At 38.1% G+C, this 15,000-nt stretch overlaps 2 protein-coding genes and 1 pseudogene across 2 annotated transcripts in view; 2 read left to right on the top strand and 1 right to left on the bottom strand.

The window, feature by feature from the left end:
• Nucleotides 1-15,000, top strand: part of LOC110043897 (gelsolin-like protein 1) — a 49,098-nt gene that overhangs the window by 19,183 nt on the left and 14,915 nt on the right. The window contains exons 5-8 of the mRNA XM_020749406.2: nt 4,360-4,454; nt 4,998-5,067; nt 12,593-12,691; nt 14,293-14,358. Coding sequence (XP_020605065.2) covers nt 4,360-4,454; nt 4,998-5,067; nt 12,593-12,691; nt 14,293-14,358 — 330 coding nt within the window. The remainder of the gene's footprint in view (nt 1-4,359; nt 4,455-4,997; nt 5,068-12,592; nt 12,692-14,292; nt 14,359-15,000) is intronic.
• Nucleotides 1,554-3,561, bottom strand: LOC110043900 (uncharacterized). The gene is made up of 2 exons (XM_020749409.2): nt 3,149-3,561; nt 1,554-2,090 (listed from the first exon to the last, which is right to left on the bottom strand). Exons 1-2 carry the CDS (start codon nt 3,485-3,487, stop codon nt 1,554-1,556), a joined length of 876 nt encoding a protein of 291 aa, XP_020605068.2. The 5' UTR covers nt 3,488-3,561.
• Nucleotides 12,797-14,283, top strand: LOC149111942 (uncharacterized; annotated as a pseudogene).

Raw genomic sequence — 15,000 nt, 5'->3', positions numbered from 1 at the left:
GTGCACCTCCCAGCTTCTGCGCTTTTCTAGAAAACCATTGTAAAAGAGGCCACCAGTACTTTCTCGGGTATGTATCGAGGGCCACAACTGTACATGACTGCCTGTAGGACTGGAGGCAGCGCAAGACTGGGCTGACTAGAACATTTGGCGGGAAAACATATGGACACTGCATCACTGTAGAAAACTGAGTCAAATCTTGCCCTAACAAGTTCACCCCTATTGAACCAGGTGAAGGGTATGGCGTGAAATTGGGGAGAGGACGCCCCAGCCTATCAGACATGGCATTGGAATTGAGGGCCATCAGATCACGAGTGACCCTGTCCACCCCCAAACGTCAGTTGTACTTCATTCCAGATTTCTGATGTGAGTGTCTAGTCTAAAGATGATAATCTGCAAGAAGGGGTGTTCGCCAGATTTTCTTGAGACTGAACATACAACATGTGCAGTAGGATGTTCAAACCCATAGTGGTAAAGAACAAAGCCTTTATAGCATTGTTCAAGTCACGACCTTAAATAATAATAATAATAATAATAATAATAATAATAATAATCACTTTTTTTAAGTGTCGATGTATTTAGCACTAATGTGTTAATTGTGAACACTGTATATAAATAAACAAATATTTCAAATATAACATAAACTATTAAGAATCCCAACTGGTGGGAGGCTGACCAGTTGGCTATTTACTCAATGCGGTTGAGGAGGCTACCGAGAACACATCCAGATAGCGGTAGGGTGGAGGATTTGAACCAGGGACCTCCAGATTTCAAATCCAGCGCCCTAAACCACTCGGCCACGCTGCCTCCACCCCCTTGATTATTCCACGCATACTTGACCGCCAGATTGTCAATCATTACATCGACGCAACAATCCTTATCAAGCTCATCTACATGCCCAATGACCTCTCCCTTTTCAATTAGACAGGCTTTCTGTCCCAACCGGTTATTTCCTGTCCACTCACTGCTGATCGATACAGGGTTTCCCCTTATGTCTACCCACTGTATCGCACCTGCGCAAACATCAACGTTATCTATAAAGTTGCCAAAGTTATCATCTTTTTCCCATGACCAGAATATCGCCCAAAGGGGAAAAAGAAAAGAGGTAAAAGGAATCTTATTTACATATACAAAAACCCCACACAAGTTAGCAGAGAGAGAGGACAGCTTTGATCCAGTATGACCGGGAAGGATTTGAGATACCCCGTTTTCAAAACTCTCAACTTTATGTGACCAGAGTACAGACAAAGTAAAATACGGGAAGGTGAAAAGAAAGGGATATTCGCACCAAGGGCAAATCCAAAAAGGGAGAGAAAGAGGAGTATTGGATTTAAGTAGGTATAGAAGCATATGTTCATTTCACTCCTCTGCTGCGTTTAGTGGCTCACTTGAACACCCTCATGTAGAACTTTGTTAACCTAACACGACGCCTGGCATCGCATTAAATCAAACAACAGTCAACTCCAACATCCATTTTATTGTACATGCTACAATCAACAAAGAGAATATATTCGTATTTCTGGAACAAAAGAAAAAAAACACGCCTTGCCTCTTTATTACTTTTTGTCCCTAGCACGACCACGGGTCACCAGGGGCCTTTGCTGCATATCCCTCCTCGCATAACACCTTGCCATAATGTGGTCGAGCTTTCCACAAAAATAGCATTGGACTGAAGCGCTACTTCCCATGCCATGCCCCTTGTACAGAATGTCACTACTACGCCGACGGTGAGGCAAACCAGACCATGGGTCCCCTGTGCCCATTGCTTTATCCACCTTTGCGACTGCTTCATACACTTTAGTGTGATCTTTATCCCCTAGAAGGCGTAGAACCAGAGCCCAGAAGTGCTCTTTTTGAAGGTCCACTTTCCTTCCAGCTGTCTGGTACACCAAACGGTAGAATTCACGTTTCTCATCCTGATTATCCCGGGATGTATTCTGGAGGGTTTCTAGGATGTCTATCGCCTCAAACTTATTGAACTCAGAGAGCAGCCGTGCTGCATAATCCAACATCTTCCTTATTACAGTAGCCACTGAAAGCCTTGTCACTTCATCAAGTGACTTTTGGAGGTCAGCAAAGCTCTTCTTTATAGTCTAGAATAATAAGAAGGGGAAATTGACTTAATGTACATCACCCTCGCATGCCACTCAACAGCCCCCAAATAAAGCAAACTGTGCCATTCCATGGTGAACTCTCACCCCATTGCTCTTTTTGTTACCATTGTGAACTCTCACCCCATTGCCTTTATATAGTGAACTCACATCTCTTTTTATGGTGAACTCTCACCCCATTGCTCTTTTTTTTGTTCTCCATGGTGAACTCTCACCCCATTGCTCTTTTTTTTTCTCTATGGTGAACTCTCACCCATTGCTCTTTTTTTTTCTCCATGGTGAACTCTCACCCCATTGCTCTTTTCTTTTCAAGGTGAACTCTCACCCCATTGCTCTTTTCCTCATGGTAAACTCTCACCCTTTTTTCATGGTGAACTCTTGCCCCATTGCTCTTTTTTCATGGTGAACTCTCACTCCACTGCTCTTTTCCATGGTGAATTAGCTCTCACCCCATTGCTCTTTTTTTTTAGGTGAACTCTCACCCATTATAATTTTTCCTGGTGAACACTCACCCCATTGCCTTTTCCATAATAAATTTTTTTCTTCTGGTGAACACTCACCCATTGCCTTGCATAATAATATATTTTTTTGTCACCCAAAGGTGAGGTTTGACACCATTTCGCAGCTATTGTTTTGCTTTGGTAAATTATCACCTTTGACATTCTATAGAAACATCAAACAAATACCAGCGGTACGCCTCTGCCCCCTCCAGCTGTTGCATGATCCTAAATAACAATTTCTGAACAAAAAAAAATAACCCAGCCGCTAATAAACATTCCCTGTATCCACGAGATAAAAAAATATGCATGCCACCCACGTTAACAACATATAGTCGCCCACAGAAAACCCGCCAAGACCCGAAATACGCTAGAATTGCCGATATAAGCTTAACAACAACAAACAACCTGACTGAAACATGAACGAGGAATGAGCTGGAAAACTGAAAACAGGCAAAGAAGGAAGACAAAGGGCTGCCACCCTTGTCCCTGTTCGCAATTTATAAAAAACACACATAAGTGACAGAAGTAAACATATTCTACCTCAAGCTCTCTGTGTTGAGCTTGTCCCACAGCTTGTTGAGGTACTTGTGCCACGGCTGGTTGAATTTCCTGAGCCATGTGTTCGACAGCTGATAAAGCCTCCTGTCTGACAACTTGTTGAACTACTTGAGCTACTTGACCACCAGCTGCTTCAGCTCCATGAGCTGCGAGTTTGTCAGCTGGCTGAATTCCTTGGGCAACCAGTAGAGCAGCTTGAGCTGGGGCTCCTTGTCCCGCAGGATACTGTACATCCACCATACAATAAGAAAAGGAAATACGAGGAACGGAAAAAACAACCCTCACTGTACGGCAGTTGAGCCAAAGTGATAATTTATTCATGTACACTGATCTTATATGCTTGCTTTAATGTATGCAGTGTGAATAGTTGAATATAAGGGGTGGCAAATGATCCTTCAAAGACCATGGGTCTTGCAGTCTAGTTTTTTTAAGCTATTATGTGCGTCTCGCAGTCTCGATTTTTTCCAAGCCGAGAACGTTTCGAAGTAGCAATTAGTTATATTTTTATACAAGCTTAAATGACATCCTAAAAGGTCTTAGAACCTGAACGTCTCTAGCTCACATTTAAACCACTTTGAAGTCTCAGTCTCATCATTGAAGAGGTCAAAATGTGTCGGGCTCGCAAAGAAAAACACTAGACTCGTCTGCTCGCAAGTTTCGCATTTACCATTTACCATCCCCAGTATAATTGGGGGGATTTGTCTGCCTTAAGTAAAATTCAGTTAAAAATAAGAAACAATTGACTTGGCCACTCTCAATTGTTTGTTTCTTTTCAATTTCCTGTTGTTACAATTACAAGAAGTCAATAAAACTAGTTGTAAACTAGCTCTCAAGCTAAGCATATGTCCATGTTAAATAAAGCATTCATTCATTCATTCATGCATGCGTGACTGGAATAACTTGTATGCACTAAATGTATGCATTGCAGACATTTTCTATAATGACAAAGTACCTGATGAGTGTAAAGAACACCATCAGCTGATGAATGGACACTCACTCAGATGATGGACACTCATACGTGTATTGTAGCCCATAACTTGATAGTGAAGCAAGTCTAAAGTTTTCTTGTAAACTTTCATTAACCCATTCAAGTTATGAGCAGATAGTTAAGATTCATAGTGTTCATGAGTGTCTTTTAAGAAAGCATAGAATGAAAATCCAACTGTGATGATTTTTTTCTGTTGTTTGTGTAGCTCAATGACAAACCTGTTCAGCATCGTGAAGTCATGAATCATGAATCAAACTTGTTTAAGAGCTACTTCAAGCTAATTGAACTTATGAAAGGAGGGTATGTGAAATTCTGTTTTTAATATATAGTATAATGTGTGTACATACCATGCATTATAACATTGAGTTCTTACCGATAAATTCACCAGACCTGAATGTCTTTACATTGTTACTATGCCTTTAGAAACACCTGATTAACTATGCGGCCTGAGGCTGAGCCACAATCCCGGACAAAAGTAGTTGGGACACGTGAACTGAATCTCATATCCCCCATCACTGGTCACCCTAATCAATGTTGGAAAATGTCACCGTTTTTTTTTTTTTTTCCAAAGAAAAGGGAAGAACCACATGATTATCAACATTGTAAGTGGGGGGTGGGGGTGGGGGGAGGGAAACTTGCTCAAGGTGTTCCAACTTTTTCATCTGGGATATCAGCCGGTCTTGTTTTGCTACAGTGACTATTTTTTATTTTGTCTGTGAACAGACCCATCATAGACACATAATAGACCATTAATTGCAATATATTTATCACTATCATGTTTCATCTCTAAATTACTTTATCCACAAGCTGACCCTGGGTATTCTTTGATTTTTCCTTGTGTAGCGCAGAGACTGGCTTCAGGAGAGTTGGACCTACAGGATATAAATCACGCTTGCTCAAGTTTAATGATGAGGTAAAGATAATATTATTTCTTCTTGGTCATTTTCTGCTCTTTAGTCAGTTTAGAATTCTTATAGTGATTATACCTTTCCTTCAATGTGAATCTTGGGTATAAGGTCAAATTAGATAATTGATGCTTCTTTAATAATAACAAGATAATATAATAATAATAATAATAATAATTCTATAATATAATAATAATATAATAATATAGCAACAGTAATAATATTATTGAGGGGCAGCAGCTAGGGTGAATCACTGTAAAATTTAAGGCATTCCCTGGCTAAAAATATTCTTAAAACCATTCTCAATAAGCCATTCAAAAGGCCCCCACTGGAGTTCCTGGCTCCAAAGTCATGACAAGCATTAGATTTATAAGCTGATGTTGTTTTCAAAATTCCTTGTTCTAACTGTTCATTGAGTTATGTAAGTGAAACAGTAGATCTTTTGTTGAGTGGAAAATAGAGCAATTATAGGGAACATTAAAACAGTGGCCAAAGGTATCAGTTTTGCAAATCCTGCATGGTCTTGTGACCATATCATTGATTTTAATAGTGCTTCTAACATTGGCATTTATCACATTAGAAGGTTTGTTCTTGGAATCTCAACATACCATCACAACACCCAATGCAGGCCATAACTCTTGTCCACTGCCAGGACAATACATGTACAGCACTCTTTTTAGCAAAATATCTGGCATGCATGTTCATTTCAATAATTTTATTCTATTGTATTCCTTTTTTATTACACCCTATATTAGAATTTGTAGTACCTCAGGCTCTTCAGCATTTAACCTGTTGAACACTGCAGTTTATGCCTTCAAAAGCTTTTGTTTTTAACCGAAGAATCTTTTAAATTTTACTGGATAATTTTTCCCTAGTTAAGTTAATTTTATTCACTGTTTAATTTTACATTTTGTGGCAAATTTAAATGGTTGGTTGTTGGTACAACTCACTCAGCAACGAACCAACCAGTTTTGTTTAATTTAGAATTAAACAATTTAAAAACTAGAAAATGTATCAAATTTATAAATTAACTCATGCCTCTGATACATGTATATTGTTAAATTCTAGTACACTTCTCCATCTGTGGACATGTACAAGTTCTTAGTATGACAATTGAATTAGGTTCATGTAATTATATCTCCCATTCCAGATAGTGGAACAGACAGCTTTGTCCTGTGTAGAAATAAGTTTTATCATTGTTGTGCTTTTCAATGCATGCCACATTTCGTAAAATGTTCAGCTTATTTCGGCCCAGGCAGCCTAAAGAAAGAGCAAGAATTAAGCATGTAGTATTAAAGTGCTATTTGCAATTGGTAAATGGCATTTTAAATCTTCCTGGAATTCTATGTGATATATCTAAACATTAAAGGGGTTAAAATTTGATCATAGTACCTCTTAGATTGGGTCTCTTTTTGGGAGTCACTAGATTAAACAGGGGGTGTCAAAGGATTAGCAAAAAGAAATGTCAAGCCATTTGAGAAAGGACAAGAAAAATTATACAACTAATAGCAACAAACAGCAATAAACGGTAAGGAATGAGCTGCAGTACTCTTCATATCAAAATAGTTTGGAACAGCAATCACTTTAAAATAGAAAGATATTACCAAAATGCACAATGCTGGATTACCAAAATTGAAGACTCTTTTCTAGGTTACAATTCTGCAGCAAGTTCAAAATTAAAGCAAATTTCTCAACTTACTATGGTCTATGCCATGTAAAAGTGGATCAATATTCTCAAAGGAAATGTTACTTCACCAAGATAATGTAGCAAAGTAATGCTAGAAATAACATCAAGCATAATGCACTGTTCTAAATAAGTAAGTAATGTGACCTGTTGATAAATTGTAAGCAATCTGGTGTTTTTTTTTTTTTGTTTTTTTTTTAATTTTTTTTTTTTATTTACCAATGACATACGTTACTTACATTAAAGTTACTTACAGAAGAATGAAATATCTACAATTAACTTACAATCAAAAATAAATATATAATTAGCTTACGATAACAACTCTACAATATACAATGATGAGGAACACACTTATATATTAACTAACAGTACCGAGATTATTTACTAATAGATTATTCACATGAAATATACAAACGCGATTACATTGCTCACAAACATTAATACTAACAATACTACAAAGCTTGAAAATTAAGAGATACAACAGAAGGGAGAATATTTTAATTAGCTTTGTGCTTTTAACAATGCAAAAAGAAGAAAGAAAAAGAGAAAAAAAAAAAAAAAAAACAGTTACAGTTGTCATGCTGTTCATAAATTAATTTGGGATTAGTACCCACTTTTTTTTAAAATAATCTTTCTTTTTGATCTTACTTTCCATTTCATATTTGATGGCAATTTTAGTACGAAATCCTTGAATTGTGGGTTGAATTTGGCATCTTCTGCAGTCCCATATAAGTAGTTTACCAATGATTATAAAATAGTTCAGTAAGTTGAGTAAAGGGCATGGTTTGCAATCTGGTGTTATTATTATTAAATTCTAAGTTATGTTTGTGTCATAAGTAGAGTAAGTATTGTAAGCAATGTTAAGGTTTTGTAGGGTATTTCACTATTGTAAGTGATGTTACTAGTCAGTGGCGGATCCAGACCTTGAGCTAAGGGGGTTCAGGTTTTGTTCTGCTTGCCCTGCCGGCTTTTCTTCCTTTTGTGATTTCTTTTTCTTTTTACCCAAAATAAGGGGAGGGGGGAGCCAGGCCCCCCAGGCCCCTCCCCTAAATCCGCCACTGCTAGTGGAGTTAAAATTTGTATTGTAAGTAACGTTATTCAGGTGCAATAAAAAATAGCAATAAATGTGAAATATGCAATGTTTCCTTGTGGTAGAAATGTAAAGATTTTGAAGTTTAATTTTAGATCTTTGTATCTTCACTTCACACAATCCCTGATCAGCCAGAGGCTGTCATGCTCCTTGTTTTAAAATTAGGTAATTTATCAGTCTAATTTAATCATAATGTGATTGACCCATTGTCAACTGAAGGTTTTGAGCAAAAGCCTTTTTTTTTTTTTTGACATTTTGGACATTTTCAGACTGGATATGAGCCAAAAAAGCATTTGCACTGATGGCAACATGCATTCCTTTCCACTAGCATTGCTATTTATGATATTTTTGCTCGGGCATGTGTAGAAATCAAAATTTCGAGGAAGTGACATACGTCTTTAGGCTTTTCGGATTTTTAATTTTTTCTTTCACCTTTCCTTTTTCTCCTTTTTAGTGCAGAGTGCACTATTGGGATGGTTTAGGGGGATGCTGTTCGCTAAGGCACTAAGCACTAACGCCATAACGCCATAAGGTGTAAACTTTAATGTTTGTGTAATTAATTAATTTCAACTAATCAATTAGCTATGCCGGTAGGGGGGCTGGGTGGGGTAGGTATCCGAGTGCATTACGCAAAACATGCCATACTTACGTTGCTTTCCTTGATAACATGACAAAAATATATATATGGTTTTGCAAATCTCATGCTATCCTTGTGGTGCCATTCTCTTAAGAACAAAAGCAATTTGCTCCAAACGCATGTGCAGATTAGTTAGCGTCAAAGTCGACTATATGTTAGGTGAAAGATACATTTTATACGGGACTACCCTCGAACGTTGAGTGCTTTCCCTTGTGGTAGAGCATAACGTGTAAGACGCATGCGTTCGAGCATTGCTAGTGTGATAAACTCCGTTCTCGAGTTCAGATGCACGCTTTTTGAGTTATTTTTTTGTAAAAAAAATACCTCTTAGTTGGCGCGTCGGGTATGTTATGGACGGGTCAATGGGTGAGTGAGTGAGTGAGTGAGTGAGTGAGAGATGTATGTATGTCACACCAATCAGATTGGATCTACTATGAACAGCCAATCAAATTTCTTGTTGTAAAGGTAAATGGTTCGTGAGAAACACAAGGTATGTATAAACACAAGGACTTTGGTAATTGAAAAATAAAGAGTGACGTGTATGTTGCCGGTTTGTGATTTTTAGTCTGGTTTGGAGGGGAGTGTGACAGTTACATACGTACATTGGGTTGTTTTAGAGTGCATAATTTTCAGTGTAATGGTGGCTAGTTATGAACGAGATGAGTCTTGAGTTTTGAAGCAGTTCATGAGTAGTAGGCAAATGGCACGAGTTATTTTTATTTTTAATTACAAAGGGTAACTTGATACTTTTGTTTTCACGAATCGTCGGTTCTAGTTCTTAGGACATGTTTTAGAGGAGACGAGACTATTTAGATTTGAAGCAGTTCTAACGTTTACAATAGTAAGTGCAGGTAACGATTGTTTTGTTCTTATTGCATGCAAATATAACGAGATATTTTTATTTTTTAGTTACAATGGGTAATTTGACACTCTTGTTTTTCACAAGGTAGTAAATTCAATTAGAGCTGACGAATCGTCGCGACTTGTTCCCACGAGATGTTTGCTATTTTTAGTTACAAATGGTAACTCGACACTTTTGTTTTTCATATGGGAGTAAATTCAATTAGAGCTTACAAGTTATCGGCTATTGTTCCCAGGATATTAAACAAAAAAGAAGCTTTCCTTTCTAGAGTGTTGTTACGTCTCTGCAGTAGCAGTTTAATATTTTTATTTGATGGGCATTTTATGACATTCTTTCCAGTCCGCTATTTTTAAAGGTAAAAAGTATGAAAACTGTTCAAATGTTCTTTGAAGACTGTGTGGCACCAAGTTAAAGTGCAATTTAATTAAATCAGACTTTCAACGTGTCAGAGAGGTTTTTTCTCTTTCTTTAAATTTTCGGTGAAGTAGTGTTGTTGCGTTGTGTTGTGTAAAAAGGGTAAACTTACTACTCGTATAAAATGCGAAAAGTTCTCTTAACTTGAGTATTTTTGAGCAAAAATTCCTCTTGGGGGCTGGAAGGCTTCCCGAGGGGGTACTCCCAGAAAAATTGGTTGGGGGTGTGCGGCCCGCTTCCCAAAACCCTTACCCTGTTTATGACCAAAATCTGCGATATTCCTTACCCTATTTATGACCTGACCAAAAATTCGAAACCCTATTTACGACCTGACCCTCAAATCAAAACCCTGTTTCAGACCTGCGTTATAATTAGCTCCCTAGTTCAAGCCAATGTTAAATTACCGCAAACATGTAAATTTGTGAAGGGCTTTTGTTGATTTTCTTTTCGATAATGATGAAAAAGTGGCTTCTTCTTAAAGCATACCCATATCAAGGCTAGAGTGCAAAAACCGTACCCTATTTATGACCAAAATGGCCAAAATCAGCTAAAATCGATACCCTATTTATGACCAAAACGGCTGAAAAACCATACCCTTCGGTGCCGTACAGACCTATATAGTCCATATAAGATCACGTAGTCCTTCCCCGGGGAAGGGCTGCGTGATCGATGAGTGAGGGGGTTATGCATGTGCGCGTGTCAGACCAATCACAGTGTGGGTTGTATCAAAGAACGAATAAAATTGCCTGTTAGAAAATAAGATGGTATCTACATTAATCTGGAGACGTGTCAGATTACTGTAGTTTGTTCAGTCAAACATTTTATGGCTTACTATTTAGTTATCTTACCATTACCGATGTAACATCGTATGTACATCATAAACTCGCAGTTTCTTTCTTGCTGTACATCGCAACCAAAAAAGCTTGTCAAATCAACCAAATCATTACTGTAAACAGTTCCATGAATGCTCCTATCTGCGAGACTTATAGTTCACAAAAAAATAACTCTTGCACGCCTTGCGTGCCTATGTTTTATATTTTGTTATGAGTGATATCACACTTTCGTTTTGGCTGGGGATAGCAGTTATATTTCAGGTAACGTCAGTTCTCCTTTTTTAGTGCAAAGAACGCTACTGTGACTGCGTATCTTCAGGAATCTTCCCTAGCTCGATTCAAGAAATGTCGTCTGCTGTTTTATAACTATTGTGTGTTTGCCAGGGTTAAAATAGAGAATGGGAACATATTGCTTCTCCTTAGCAGCTTGTTTGTTTCCTCTTCTATGAAAGAGAGCCCAAAGTTCATATTCAGCCGAAACTTTCCCGCGTTAGTACATGTAAAACTAGTAAATTTGTGACAAAAGAAACTTCGTTATTATTGCTGCAGACCCTGAAACCTCCAATGAATTTCATCTGTCGATGAGGTGACTCGCTCACCGATGTGGGATATAATTTCGGTCAAGTAAAGATCTCTACCATTATACTTCTCGTTGAAACGCTCCTTAGTTGTGTTACTCAATAACATTGTGTATTAGTTTGGTGTGGTTTTATTGTTTACACCAACTCGGCTGGCAACAGAATTAGAACGCACTATTCCGTGATTCGACGTGACTATTTGATAATTAGATTAGATCTTGTTTATCGGTGAAATGAAAATTTACGTTTTGAATAAAACAAAATCGTTCCTCTTCGACTTTTCAGCAGAAATGTAACTTTTATATTCCATTTATCTCCAGCAGCGAGTTAAAAAAATACACATCTTTCTTATATTTTCGTGGAAAAAAAGGTATCTTGTTACATACATTGGCGAGGAAAACAAAAGTATCAAATTACAAACGTTGGCGTGAAAAGTAATGCTACAAAATAAACGAAACTCAAGATAAAATACCACAATGAATTTAAAACCGTCTTGACAAACGGTAATTGTAAGTTATTTTTGGGCAAAACACAAACAGGAAACACACACACTGCTAAGATTATGTCTTATCAAGTTTTTGTCCGCTCATATTCTGCAAAGGGGAAAAGGCCTAGTTGACTACCAAGGGAGTGAACGGCATGGGCGAGGACCTGTTTGAATACTGTATCAGAGCCGTAAATTACACTCTGTACTATCTGAGATTGTCTCACTAGTCGTATCTTTTTGCTGCAGTTGTTTACCTTCTACTAGGCGTGTTTCCAGTTCAAGAATTTGCAAGAAAGCATCACCGAGGCCAGGGCCGTAGCCAGAAACAAATTATGACTGAGGCAGTGTCCAAGAATTGAGTTGTGACTGAGGCAATGTCTGTGGTGTAATTGTCTTCCTGGGAATTTAGGGTGTTTTTGATGACTATAAACAACAAAAACGAAAGAAAAATTGCCCGTTACTAGCTACGGCCTTGGAGGCGGGAATTCTTACACTGAGAAGCCAAGTGTAGTTGAGGGAAATTTCTGAGCATTTTCGTGCATACTTCACGCATATATCAGGTTCAATTGCCCCAATCACTCTGATCTGGGTATCATTGGAAAGATCTTTTCCTCCTGCAGTGTAAGTGATGCCAATTTTGGTCAAAGCTGATGATGTCAGAAGTGGAGCAAGGGCCAACGCTCGTCATGGCTGGTTACGGCCAGCACAGGCGTCAATGGGTTAAACCAGAACACGTTTTTATTATTGCCCAGTTATAGTAACTGTAGAGTATATAGGGTTCCTCTGTGTTTTGCAGTTTTAAACCATTAAAGGTTAACAAGCTATTTTGTGGGGAGAAGTAGCTACATGCAAGTGGCTGGACGTACATGTATATCGTAGCTTGATCCTTGAAATACCATTATAAACTTCAGTATACTAAATGGAAAAATTTCTTTGCAATGGTTGTAGGGGAGAAACAACGTCCGCATGACTGAGGTGGCATATGTTAAGGAAAGTGTTACTCCAGACAATGTCTACATCATTGATAATGGCCTGATGCTTTACCAGGTGAGTTAATTAAGCTCTCTATGTGAATGTTTGACGCTTTCTGAAACATTCTGGATTGGTATGTTTATTTTTTTGTACTATAAAAAGATTTAAGCAAGGCTACGCATGTTAACTACTGTTCCTGATTAGAACTTATTTCTATTTACAAGGCTAAAAACGTTAAAAAGTGAAAAACACCGAACGTTTTCGACACTACTTGTAGGTCATCTTCAAGATAAGGAAAGACTGTCCGCTAATTGCGTATTTAATATATCAGTTACATAATTCCGGATCCTTTTCGAGGATTTTACGCTCTGTAATGGATTGAGCCGTGCAAAGTATGCGCCAGCTAAAAGAATGTGAAGGATTCAACACTGCCTCTGGACAAGATAGCAGGGACTTCCAACCAACCCGTCTTCCCTCTGCAATGTCACTAAAAACACGGCATTCAGCTTCAATGGCTGCATCTACAAACAAATCGATGGATGCGTTATGGGGAATCCTTTATCTCCTGTCCTCGCAAATATCTCATGGTTAAATTGGAGTCAGATGTTGTCCGACCCTTTAACCCACAACCCTATAACCGGTACGTTGATGATTGTTTCTTCAAAAAGGAGAAAGATAAAAAGAGATAAGCCTGATGATCTGCTTGAACGTCTTAACAATTACCATCCTAACATTGTTTTCACTGTCGAAGAAAATTCCGACCATTTCCTTGACACTGCTTCCACTTATGACAACCAAGTCTACAAGAAACCGGGAAAACTACCTACGCATTGGAAGTCGGAAATTAAACTCCCACAAAATCGAAAATTAATTGCATCACTGGCGCCCTCCACAGGGCCAAACGTATCTCTTCGGATTTTAACAACGAAATCAAAAAAATTGAAAAAAAATTATCTAATTGCTGGATACCCCACGCGTTTTATTTGCCAAACAGTGAACAGTTTCCTGAATGATTCGCCTGTAGACAAGAACACAAGAAAGAACACAAGAAGAACACAAGAAAGTTTTCATTAAGCTCCCTTACTGTAATAAGAAGGAAAAACTTAGTAAAACTTTCATTCCCAAACTAAACAATTTCACGAACTCCAAGTACATTTTCATTATCCTCTGGCAAACAAGACAACACAAGCCTTTTCAACCTTAAAGACATAAACACTCACAGATCACACGCAGTCTATTCAGGAGACTGTTCCTGCGGTGAGAGTTACATAAGTGAGACCATGAGAAATGTGCAGGTGCTATTTGATGAACATACTAGCAGTTGTCACTACTCTGAACCTGCCCGCTATCTACATGTGAATCCTTCACATTCTTTAAGCTGGCGCATACTTTGCACTGCTCAATCCACTACAAAGCGCAAAATCCTCGAAGGCCTAATGACAATGGATACCATCTTTAAACAAACGAATTCATTGCTACATTGCGAAACTGTTTCCATCAGGAATTACGTAACTGATATATAAAATACGCAATTAGCGGACGGTCTTTACTTGCCCTGAAGATGAGCTAGTGTCGAAAACGTTCTGTGTTTTTTACTTTTTAACTTTTTAATTAGAAATTATTTTTAAAAATCAAAGCGAATATTATGGACATTAATTAGAACTGTTTGTTAAAAGGTGAATGGCCGTCAGTCTGATAAGGATGAAAGATTCAAAGCCTCACAGTATATAAATCAGCTGAAGGTTAGTCAATTTATTTAGAGCCACCTTAAATTTTCGAAAATTTAAGGTGGCTCTGAGCCCAACCCACAGACGATTTTTAAACTTTGCCAAAAGTAGCGTCTTATCATGCTTATCAAAAGTTGACAATATTAAAAAATTTCACCTTGCCGTTTTTGAAATATAAGCTCCTAAAGCTGTAATTAAGGGTGTTTTTAGGAGGTCATACTGTTGCTATGGTAACCTATTGCGTCACGAAAACGATAACAACTTGTTCACCAATGATTGGGCAGTTTTTTGATACCATGATTGTAGCATCAAGTGATAAAGAGTGGTTATAACGACCCATCAAAATCTAATCGCTGGGATCTGTTTTGAGCCACCTTAACTATAGATTCCAGTATCTACTTAATATATTTTCACTCACATGCGATTGTTCTTAAACCTTTAAGCCCCGGAGAAAAACCTTATTAGTGCAGAGTGCACTATTGGGATGGTTTAGGGGGCTGCTGTTCGCTGAGGCACTAAAGGACTAACACCATGAGGTGTAAACTTTAATGTTTGGTTAATTTATTAATTTCAGTTAATCAATTAGCCTTGCAGGAAGGGGGGCTTGGTGGGTTAGGTACCAGCCGAGTGCACAACGCAAAAACGTGTCACATGTAC

The sequence above is a fragment of the Orbicella faveolata genome, unplaced genomic scaffold (assembly GCF_042242905.1).
Source record: "Orbicella faveolata isolate gen_17 unplaced genomic scaffold, um_ofav_v1 contig_2, whole genome shotgun sequence".
Taxonomy (NCBI): Eukaryota; Metazoa; Cnidaria; class Anthozoa; order Scleractinia; family Merulinidae; genus Orbicella; species Orbicella faveolata.
Note: the sequence above shows the minus strand (reverse complement) of the source record. Positions and strands in the feature narration are given on the sequence as shown.